The 11,762-nt window shown below is 40.7% G+C and overlaps 2 protein-coding genes across 7 annotated transcripts in view; one reads left to right on the forward strand and one right to left on the reverse strand.

Annotated features, from left to right (window-relative positions):
* The first annotated feature begins 487 nt into the window (after positions 1 to 487).
* EIF2A (eukaryotic translation initiation factor 2A, 65kDa) overlaps positions 488 to 11,762 on the forward strand; it is a 44,399-nt gene continuing 33,124 nt past the window's right edge. For 2 of the 6 annotated variants that reach the window (XM_012733247.1, XM_012733234.1), the window contains exon 1: positions 488 to 506. Coding sequence is in view for 1 of the 6 variants with exons in the window: in XM_004674915.2 (XP_004674972.1) it covers positions 6,595 to 6,622 (28 nt within the window). In the remaining 5 variants the exon portion in view is untranslated. Of the gene's footprint in view, positions 507 to 6,521; positions 6,623 to 11,377; positions 11,397 to 11,762 lie in introns of those variants that run through there. The other 4 variants (XM_012733241.1, XM_012733232.1, XM_004674915.2 and 1 more) reach the window with 3 other exon arrangements.
* On the reverse strand, positions 2,357 to 6,224 carry SERP1 (stress-associated endoplasmic reticulum protein 1). Its single transcript, XM_004674914.2, has 3 exons — positions 5,810 to 6,224; positions 5,445 to 5,520; positions 2,357 to 4,283 (listed from the first exon to the last, which is right to left on the reverse strand). The coding sequence occupies exons 1-3, from the start codon at positions 5,891 to 5,893 to the stop codon at positions 4,243 to 4,245; spliced, it is 201 nt and encodes a 66-aa protein (XP_004674971.1). The 5' UTR covers positions 5,894 to 6,224; the 3' UTR covers positions 2,357 to 4,242.

Genomic DNA, 11,762 nt, shown 5'->3' on the forward strand with positions numbered 1-11,762 from the left:
TAACACTGACTAGAGTAATATTACTGACAACAGTAAATTTTGTCACTTAATTAAAAAAAATTACATCCATGTGGTGAAAAAGGAACTCTCCTGCACTGCTGGTGGGAATGCAAACTAGTACAACCACTATGGAAAACTGTTTGGAGGTTCCTCAAACTGCTAAACATGGAGCTTCCCTATGACCCAGTAATTCCACTCCTAGGTATCTACCCAAAAGACACAAAAACACTGATTGAAAAAGTTACCTGTACCCCCATGTTTATTGCTGCTTTATTTACAATTGGAAAAACATGGAAGCAGCCCAAATGCCCAAAAGTAGATGACTGGATAAAAAAGAAGTGGTACATATATACAATGGAATATTACTCAGCAACCAAAAAAGAGAAACACATGTCTTTTGCAGCAACTTGGATGGAACTGGAAAAGATCATGCTTAGTGAGATAAGCCAGAAAGAGAAAGAAAAATACCGGATGGTTTCACTCATAGCAAGAGTATAATGGACCAGGTGGAAAATAACAAAAGTAATGAACAACCATATACCAGAGACATTTTGTGGGAGTGGAGTGGGGAATGGGATCAAAAACGGGGTGGGGGGAGGGAAATGCACGGGATCATGGTGATGGCACATGGGTGACTTGGTGATGGGAAACCCGCGGGGATTGCAATTGAGATGGAAAAATAAATGTACAAAATGATGTAAAAAAAAACCTTTGGAAAAAAAAAAAAGGAAACAAAATTACATCCATAAAAGAACAAATTATTTTTCTTCCTTCTTTGAAATGGCAACATGTAAAACAAATTTAAGACTTTCCTAAAAGTAGAAGCAATGAGTTCATGAAAAAGCAGTGTTTTGTGTGAATGTCTAACAATTAGTGGTCATCAGGAAATTGGTTCAACTTTCTGTTCTACCTCAACTATCTCCCATAAGGGCAAGGGCACTATTTATTTGCTTGGTTTTCATTTCCTTTATATCATTTAAAATTACGGTCATGTTTTCATTTAAATGTTTATCTCCACACTAAGGCTAAAATAAATTTGAGTGCTGGGACTCTACACCTTTTGTGTCTGGTACATTTGTTACTCAACATTCATTGCGTAACTGAATCTTACTCATTTTCTGTAAATTGAGGGGGCTGGACTTTCTACCATGCTTTCCATCTTTGATCCTGTGATACATACAAATTTACTTTTAATCTTCTAAGTCCAGAGAAGTGACCTTTTCCTTTCAGCTTAAATTCTAGACCTCTATTCTCATTAGTGCTCTTCCCAAATCAGCATCTTTTTGTCCTAATTCAACTTGAAGATAAAAGTAGTAAAAGTAGCTACAGTGCTGCTAAGTTTAGACAGGAATAAAGTGTCACAGAATTTGATTTCGAGGGCCCTCCCTGGTGGCACCACTGCAGGCTGGCCACAGCTGCTTAAGTGTAAGTTCGATCCCCTGCACCAGAGGTGATCCACATAGCAAGGCAGACCTCTCGTCTTGCCGGCTGCTCCCTTCAGCAGTGTACTTCATTGATCTGCCTGTTTTGCTCCCCACTGTTTCTGGTGAAGTCTTTTATCGCCCCTGGCTTGTACCCCAGTTCTGTATGAATAAATCTTTAAAAAAAATTGCTATGTTTACTCTCCTACCTCTTGAAGTTATGACATGCACCTAAGTTAAAAATTTAAGATTAAACTTCAGAGCAATTTCTAAATGGAAAATGTAATATTTTAAAACTTAAGATGCTCAAAAACAAAACGTCATGACACTCCTATAGAATCCAAGAACACAATTCAGCACTGCATGGTCACTGGTGTGACAAAAATCCCAACTCAGTAAGAGCCATGACCCTGCAGTTGGGTGTACACATTTCTTTAATGTAAGTTAACCCATTACAATGCATCCAGTTACAATTAAAATCTTTATATTGGAAACCCACTTATTTGATCAACATAATATACAACCCAATAGATACAATGAAATCACTGACAACTTTGAGATATTATAGCTAAATTACAAAAAAAAATTGGATAATGTAGACAACCCCAATAATGTAATCTCATACTGTGCTTAATTTAACATCAAATGGCATATAAAATTGGGAAAGGGAGATTAAAAGAATTGTGCTTTTTCCTTGAGCCAGACTTGGATACTAACAAGACAAGGGTTAATAGATATGGAAGTATCTAGTCCATTGTGCTTTTTACATAGTTTTCTTGCTATCTCTAGCTATAAACCTTAAATCTGTTCCTCTGGGTAAATTCTTTTAACTCAAGTATAACACAATACTAGGCATTCTTTAAAATCATTTTCTATCAACTATAAAAAAAACACTCAGATAAGAACTGTAAAATCATTTTCTTTTAGAAGGCATCAAATATTTAGGGAACTTTATTTTTAAAGGATAAATCAGATAAGACACAGCTTTTATTAACCCAAACATGCATAATCCATTCTGAATATAAAATGCACTCAATTGGTAAATTACACATGAAATACAAAGGGAATGGAACTTCACATATGTAAAACAGTAGCAATTTAAGTCAAATTAATAGACGCTATACATTAAAAAAATCTTAAAGCCAATTATCTATAACTAATAGAGGGATATTCTGATAGGAATGGTTTGACTCAAAGCAAAGAATAAGGCACCTGCTATGAATTTAGAACTTTCATTTTTAGAGTTAAAATAAAATAGAATTAACCAAGACATTGTGTCAAAGAAGGAAACAAGTATAGCGGTTGATTTCCTGGGTGATAAAGGCAAGTAACAATGCAGGAAAAAAACCTGCTGACAAGGTCAGCTGATACTTTTCCTATTCTGGAGTAGTCAGATTCCTAAATGTTCTTAACTACTCCTCTCTCTCACTCTCCCCATACTTGGGAGTATAAAGAAACTCAGAGGTTCACACTGTGTAAAAGCTAGGTAGATTTCCCTTCTGTTCCTTGTAAAACAGCTTATTTTAAAAGAGGTAACCTGTGGCAATTATAGGAAACAAGCAGTTTTCTGCCCAATTCATTAATACAGAAACCTCTCAGGTTTTTTACATCAAGTTATGGCTAAGTACATAAATAGCCACTACTTAAGTTTTCAACAAGACCAGAAAACCCAAAACCTGCCTATCACTCACCCTTACCACTAGTAAAGTTTGATCAACATAGCTGATAAAAATCACACAAGAAAGGGAAGACAAAAGAGAATTAACTAATTCCAGATGACGCTTTAATCTGATATATCTAGTAGCATTTTAATCACATTTTCTAGAAATGCATTTCCAAACTAAGTACAATTTTTTTTAGTTGATGTGCCTTTTTGGTATTAAAAGTGCTATCAACATGCTAAGATGTCTAATGGCACACTGGACTCAACAGAATGTCTTGATGAAGCATCCATTTTTAGTAGTATTATCCCCTAAACTGTTGTCTAGCATAGTAGATTCCTTTGATATATTAAAGTGATTCTGGTCAAATCAATGTGACATAAACAAGCTTTCCCTGACTTTATTCCACCCGTGGTAGCTTTCAGTGAAGTGAAACTGAAGTGACTGATTAAGTTGCAAAATGCTCAACCAATTTTTTTTTAATGGCATCTTAGGTTAGTATATTCATTCATGCAAAATCCAAGGTAGTATAATAGAGATATTGTTAAAATAGACATTGTTGCTATAAGCATCTCCCCTTATATTAGACATTTAGAAGCTTTTAAAATTGTTTAGGTGCTTAAGACTGGAGAAACTAGGCTAATAGCAGTTGTTCCACTTATAAGCACCTTACAGGACAGTTACATGATGCTACATGGGAGTGTGCTTTCAATTCATGAGACAGTAATAAAGTGCCTAGATATAAAAAACCATGATTCCAAATTTTAAAGTAAGCTAACTGCATTTACACATTAGGGTTAGCAAAACCTAGACCCTGTCTACACAGATTTAATCTAATTATTATACTGTATACTGTTTTAAGAACACATTTAAAAAACTTAAGTCTTTACTGACTGAATAAGCAGGGTCCACTACTATTAGCTTAACAATCAAATTTTATTGCTTTATTCATGTGGTGCTTTTGCAAGGCACTGTGGTATGGACTAGAAAAATTGGAATGACTTGTGAAGAAACCTTGGAATGACACATGAAGGATGATAAGAAAAGTCATTCTGAGGCAGGATGCTTTACTGAATTATTTTAAACTAGGGTATCAAACATCAGGAATGAGTTTAAGTTAAAATTCACAGGAGAATGGAAACATCTCAAGGTCAGTCACTTCACATGCCCATCCTGATACTTTGAATAATCTGGAAAATTGCTGTAAAGAGAAAGAGCACAAAATTAGAACATACTTTGATTAAAATGGGTCTAGCAACTGACAAAAATTATTAAGGTAGTTCAAGAATTCAAGGGCACCATTACAATTATTTACAAGTGCCAGGTAACTTCATTACAATGAAGAAACAAGGACAGAGTTATCTTAATGTGACAATTAAATGCCTTTAAGCTGTTGCTTTAAAATCTCAGTTTTCTGAAATTTATCTTTGAAATGTTCAAAAAAGCTTGCAGATAAGAAGTCATTTCAGAAAGATGTTAAAGCACAAAGCAAACAGGTTTTTCTAGCATTGAATTATTTTGCTTTATCCTTAAATAATTAAGCGTCCTTTGAAGGCCAAGACAATAAATATGCATGTCACCTCATTCTCACAAAGCTGAAATTCAATAATCTTTAGGTTACATAAATTGCTTGGCTCTTGGCCATAATTATCAGGAAAAGCTTCCCAATTGGTAAGTTTAGAAGACAAAGTGAAATGTTTACCAAAACTCACTAACTTAAAAATATCCAAATGTGGAAAGGAGAAATACATTTCACCATTAACAGCTTTGCAAACTAAGAAAAGCAAGGCATTCGTGATCCATTTGCAGAGAGAGGCAAGACTCACTCTAACAGCAGGTTGTGCCCACAACCTACCATATGCAAGCGTTTCTTTCATTAAACTAAAATTTGTAACACACATTAAATTGCCATTCAGGTGAATTTCCTCTGGAAGGAATCAGCTCTGCACTAGCCTCCCTTCATAAACCACACTCAATTTTTACATAAAAACAAATCGAGCTCAAATATCTACATGTACATGTTGTTCATAGGCTCTTCTGCAAAGGCACCAATAACTGGCGCGCAAAACAAAATTTCACTTTGTGAGGTGTTTTTGTTTAAATTTCTTCCCAACTGACCATTACGAAGGACCTGACCCCTTTTCTGATCTCCTGTGAGCACAAATCAAGCTGGCAGCAGTTTCTGGAGCACCAATGTCTGAGCATATGTGGGACAAGTAATCTGGTTCACATGCAGGGGAATTATGTGGCGCTCTCGGCAGGTGGGTTGAGCACTGAGCGGATAGGATTCACCACTGCTGGGTCACCACGTCATCCCTAACTCAGCCAAGCCGTACTCGGCAGTGGCCCCCCAAACACTTACCAGAGCCACAAACCACAAATATGAAGAGAGCCAATAACCAGGGTCCTACAGACGCCTTCTCTTCGGGAGCATTTCTCTGCAGAAGGGAAAAGGCACCGTTTCAAATGCACAACAATCACCCCGATCCCGGGGTCCCACGGCCTGCGCCGCGAGCTAGGTCTCGCGGGGGCCCCTACCTCAAAGATCTCCCCTCCGTTCCCAAGTCGCCCAGCTACCGCACCCAGCTCCCGAACCCCTTCCCCCAGGGAAGCGTCCAGCTCGCGGCCTCTGGCTCCGGGGTCCGCCGGCCACGGGGAGACCTCGACGCGACCGCGACCCCGGCCCTCCGTCCCGGCTCCCGAACGGAGAGCGACGCCCGCTCTCACCGAGGTCTTGGCGACATTGCCGCGCTGGGTGATGTTCTTGCTGTGCTTCTCGTTGGCCATACGGATCCGCTGCTTGGCGACCATCTTCGCGGCACCACCACCTGCCCCGGGAACCCCGCGGGCTCGCTCCCCTCCGGTCGCTGCGACGCGACGCGACGCGACGCGACGCGACGCTCCTGGTGCCCGCGCCGCCGGAGCGAGGAGGCTCTCAGGCGGGCGCTAGCTTCGGCCGCTGGGCCTGGAAGCGAGCGCGGGGTACGAGCGCTGGCGGGCGCGGGCGGCCGACAGCCTGACGACGCCGGACTGGCCGGCCGAACGAGGCGGGAACGCGGGAGGCGAAGAGCGGGCGGCCGGGACAGTCTCGCGCCGCCGCCGCCGCGAGCGTGGAGTGAAAGAGGAAGGAAACGCAACGCAACAACCGACGGCGCAGCCTGTCGCCTCGAACTACTTCGGGTTCGGCTGCCAACGTCAGCACTGAGAGGGCTCCGCCCCGCGGAAGTAAGGACTCCGCCCGCCGAGGAAGAGGTAAAGGGCGGGCGGGGGCGGGCGCACCGGCCTCCGGGCCGGCCCGCCCACGCTAGCCAAAGTGTCGCCCTGGAACTGCGCGCGCACGTCGGCCTCCCTTTCTGGGGCTCTCGCCCGCCGGAAGTGAATTGGCCCCGAGGCTGCTCGCCCCGGAAACACCAGCCCGCCCTCGTTCTCCAAGCCGGAGGAGACGTGTAGGGGACGGGTTCGGCTCTCGTGAACTGTCACCCCGGCGCTTGGGTTTCTTTTTCCGGAACAACATGGCGCCATCCACGCCGCTCCTGACAGGTGAGCTCTGAAAAAGCGAGGGAGTGTTTCTTCTGAGCACCCCCTTTTGTGTCTTTTCTCTTGGGGACTATGCGGAAAAACTTGGAGTGTGACCCTCCGTTTCTTAAAATTGGAAGGACCACACAGCCTTTAGGATTCGCAGTGTAGCGTGGCAGTCGGAAGTTAGGCCTCTGCGTCTAGGCTCCAGCCTGTCTTGGCTTCGTCAGTCCGTATTTCTTCTCTGCCGCTTCAAGTTCTGTAGGAATAGGAGGAGGAAAATGGCAGAAAGTGTAATTCAGTTATCCCAGGGTCTGCGATGCCTGGTGGCTGGCTGGCCTTGCTAATAGTTAAGGCAGTTGTGGTGTAATAAGGGAAAAATATAACGATATGCCTAAGTTTGCTGGAATACACTTGAACTAAACACACCTGAATTTAAATAATACCAAATTCTCTACTCTTTGCCTTAGTGAAAACTATTACAGGGCAACCCAGTGTGAACTGGGCTGCCTGTCTGTGGGTCCTCACCCACGCGCTTAAAACTTAATTGTACTGCAGGCACACACAAAAGGGTCGATAATGGATATATTTACAAAAGGGGACAGAAAAAGGAACAACTCAGGAAAAGAGAGAGCCATGCAAGGTAACTGGAACATCTTACCAGCCCCGCTGACTTGGAACTTCATTAACAACAGAGTGGAACTGTGGTCTTACAGGCTTCAGGTGATGCAAGTGAGTTCTGTAGTGGTAGCATTGAGTATAAGAAGACATTCTAATAACACTCTTGATAATTGAAATGGTCCTTAGCATTTTAGAATTATATTAGAGAACTCGTTTGGTTTCGAAGCAGAGACAGAGCTTATTATGTCAAAGAAGATAGTAAACAGCCTTGACAGTGCCAGGGAAGACTGGACTAGATTAACTAGATTATGGCCCTGCATTTCTTTTTCTTTTTTTTTTTTTAAAGAGTTATTTATTTATACTTACAGAGGTGTGGTGGGTGAGGAGATTAACCAGAGACAGCGTGGGGAGCAGAACAGGCAGATATACACTGCTGAGGTTGGCAGCTGGAGGGTAAGGAGAGATCTGCCACGCCATGTAGGTCAGCTCCCTGGCCTGGGATGGAACTCTGCTGTTGTGGCTTCAGAGATCTTCATAATGCGGTGCTTTAACCCGTTGTGCCTCCAGGGAGAGCCTTCTTTTCTTTTTTTAATATTCACTTATTTATGCATAGAGAACTAGGCTACAGGCCAGAGGTGCAGTGAGAGTCTTCACCAGAGACAGAGTGGGGAGCAGAACAGGCAGATCAAGTGAAATACACTGCGGAGGGGAGCAGTGGGTGAGACAGGAGAGGTCTGTGCCATGTGGATCACCCCCGCTGTGTGGATCACCCCTGGGCCAGGGATTGAACTTACACTGAAGCAGCTGCGGCTAGCTTGCGTTGATGGGTCCTAACCGGCTGCGAGGACCCAACGGTCCTGCATTTCTTGTGTGACTGTCAACTGAGTAGAGTGGAGTTAGGAGAGAAACAAATACAAGACTGCAAGTGACAACAGCTTAACTTACATAGAGGGAGAACAAAGACATTAAGAGAAAACTTGTTGGCCTTTGGGGAATGGGACTATTTGCCCTAGAAATGTGAACCTTCAAAGGCTTTTCACTTTTTACCACTCTATATTTTAAGACCTTTTGTTAGGCACCTTGCAAATAAATATTTACTCAGACTACCGTAATGAATTCATCAAACATTTACCCAAATCTGACTATAGTTTGCTAAATAACAATTTTCACCTGCTAAGCAGGTGCTGTTTAAAAATTCATGATTCAATAGTTAAATTTTTCTATAGTTTCACATAGATAACTTGTGTATTTAAAAGATGGTTTGGTATAAAATGTACTAACAATAAATTAGTACATTTTAAAAAGTAACCCCCTTTTAAAAATTAAAGGGCCTTCAAATGGCATTTCATTGCTTACAGAGTAAATTCAATCCTGTTTAGCATAATGTGGAATCCTTTATGACTTACTCTTGATATTTATTTCCTTGCTACTCCATTGTATTGTGTTTCCGTCAATAACTACCTGCTTATAATACCCTGGACTTACATTTCTCTTGGTTTGATAAACTTCATTTCATCTTTTAAAATTTACTTCAGACATCATTGCTTTGTGAAACCTTCCTTACTCTTCCCAGATAGTGACTCCCCAAGTTTGTATTTGATTTTTACTTTATTTTTTAAAACTTATCATATAGGTTATTACCTAGTTGTTTAGATATTTTTATCCCTGGCTATACTCTGAACCCCTTGAGGTCAGTGCAGGGTCTTATCACCCCTGTGTTTGTAGCAAGTACAGCAACTGGTGAACAATAGAAACCACATACTTAAATGGAAGAGTAAATTAATGATGGAAACCATTTATGTCATCAAATTGACTAAGAACAACCTTATATAATGCCTAAAATGAAGGGCTTTGTAAGAACTTAACTGTTGTCTGGTAAGTCTGTGCCTCAGTTTTTAAATTCATAGAGGTTGAGAGAAATTGTGTCCTGGTTCACAGTACATATTGGCAGTCAGGATTATATTTAGTTCTTCATCTCCATGGTCATTTTTCTTTTACTAGACAAGATCAATTATCAATTAGTCTGTCAAACATTCTTGGTATAGGTATTTTAACCAACAACTGATTCATTTACTTCTGAAAAAAAAAAAAAACTTAACGTAGAGCCAGAGGATTTTAGAGTTGTGAATAAATTGGAGATTATTTAGTAACTCTTACATCATGACTCTTGATTGGAAATGGCAAAAAACCAAAGGAGATAAAAAAAAAGCTTTATGTTTACTCTCATGTGATCTAAAAAGCCTCAGCACTGCCCGGTCAAGGTACTCTTGCTTTCTTGATTGAATTCATTCTCAGGTTAACATTATACAGGGGAGCTCCAGATTTATATTCAGCCAACTCAACAGCCCTAAATGAAGAGTCCATTTTTGCTAGTAGTCCCAGCAAGTTGCAGGCTTTCATTTTGGCTTAGTTCAGCTTGGCTCTTTTCATTTTTGAATACGTACGTTACTTTTAATTAAATCTCAGAACTAAATTATAGTATCATACCTGATAGCTCCCACAGGAAAATTAGAGTCTTCTTATAAAAGTACCCAGATGAGAGGCATGTAAAACATAGTGTTCCAACCTTGCCTCATTGAGGACATTGAGCTAATTTATTCAAAAGTGAGCCATTTTCCTAAATTGATAATGTACCTCAGTGGACATAAAGATAGAAAAAGTGTATTATAATGATAAACATATCCCTTATATGGGGCTCCTGTTTGTTGAAACCCAATGGTTTTCTGTACTAACTCAAGCCTAAAGCAATAAATTAAAGTATCTAGAATGACTAGTAAGTTTAGAAAAGACCTATAGGCACAATATTTAATGTGATTATTATATTTAAGTAGTTACTGTATTTAAAATGAAAAAAAATTTTTTTTTAGTTGCTGTTAGATTTTTCTTTTTTATAGAACATATTACCAATCCCCTTTGAAGTATGTGGCCCTGGGAGATAATTGAGAAGGTAATTTGAGTGTCAAGAACAAAAGAGTCACATCTGTTAATCACATTTACAGTTTATTAAGAGCAATGTACATATAGCGGTTCTTTGCACCAGAGTGGGTAAATAAGATTTTGGGTCCGAAGCCACACCACAAGAAGACAGTGGTCTTATACCATGCTTAGTGTTTGTGACATTATTGTGTTAAGACTAATGAACTCAGACTTCTAGGAAGCCATGTCACTTGCTATACTTAATTTTACTAACATTAAGAGTTGTGTATGGTGGGGATTACAACCAAGATGACAAAATGCACAAAATGAAGAATGATGTAAAAAAATAAGAGTTGTGTATGGGTCATGCATATAGGATAATATATGTAAAGGAAACAATGGGGAAATTGCCTGTTGAGGGTAGAGCAATTATAGGTAATGGGCACAAGAGGGAGTTATTTTGATTTTTCCACAATTGGCTCCAGTGCCAAGGATCCCTGTAGGTAATTTGCCTTTATTATATTTTAAATGTGATTAATGAATGTGTCTGCTTGTTCTTAAATTATCTTCTCAGTTTGGGGAACTTATTGGGAATCATCTATCAAATCAGAATGCATTATATCAAGCTATTAATACCTCCACATTCTGTTTACTGGTTCAATTTCTGTCACTTCTAATTAGTAAATTACTTGTTAGAAAGTCATATTGGGGCTTCCCTGGTGGCTCAATGGAAGCGATCCTCAGCCACTGCAGCATGAGTTTAATTCCTGGTCAGGGAAGTGACCCATATGGCATAGCAGACCTCTCCTGTCTGGACTGCTATTCCCTTTAGCAATGTATTTCAGTATATCTCCCTGCTCTGCTCCCGACTCTGTCTCTGGTGAATTCTCTTACAACACCCCTCATCCCTTGCCCCTGCTGGCTTATATACATAAATAAATCTTGTGGGGGGAAAAAAGAAGTCATATTGTGGGAAAAAAATTTCAGTTGCTGAGAAGAGTATGAGTACATTTTTATTAACTAATGCAGTTTATGTTTGGTTATGAACATGATGAAATAATGTATTTGTTTAAATTAGTGGTGTATGGCCCCTCCCTGGTGGCCCTAAGGTTTAGGATGCAGCACTGCAAGATAGCCGCATCCGTGTCAGTATGAGTCTGGAGGGGACCCACATGGCGCAGCAGACCTCTCCTGTCTCTCCTACTGCTCCACTCAGCAGTGTACTTCATCAGTGTGCCAACTCTGCTCCCCACTCTGTCTGGTGAGTCCTTTGTACCTCCCTTGCACCTTTGGTCTATATCTCAGTTCTGTATGCATAAATAAATAAATCTTAAAAAAGTAAAATAGTGTTTTATATGTATGAATAAAACTTTAATGATTATGAGCTTTATGAAGAATTCACTTGATAATTAGTTCCCGTAAAATAGACATTGCTGGCCCTCCCTGGTGGCATAGCCGGTTAAAGCACTGCACTGAGAAGCTAAAGCCACTTCTGCATGAGTTCGATTCCCGCCTGCCCCGGAGGTGACAACATGGTGTGGCAGACCTCTCCTGGTGGCGCAGCGGGTTAAAGCACTGGATTGAGAAGCTAAAGCCACTTCCGCATGAGTTCAATTCCCGCCTGCCC

The sequence above is a fragment of the Condylura cristata genome, unplaced genomic scaffold (assembly GCF_000260355.1).
Source record: "Condylura cristata isolate star-nosed mole 26May11 unplaced genomic scaffold, ConCri1.0 scaffold00003, whole genome shotgun sequence".
In the NCBI taxonomy this organism is placed as follows: domain Eukaryota; kingdom Metazoa; phylum Chordata; class Mammalia; order Eulipotyphla; family Talpidae; genus Condylura; species Condylura cristata.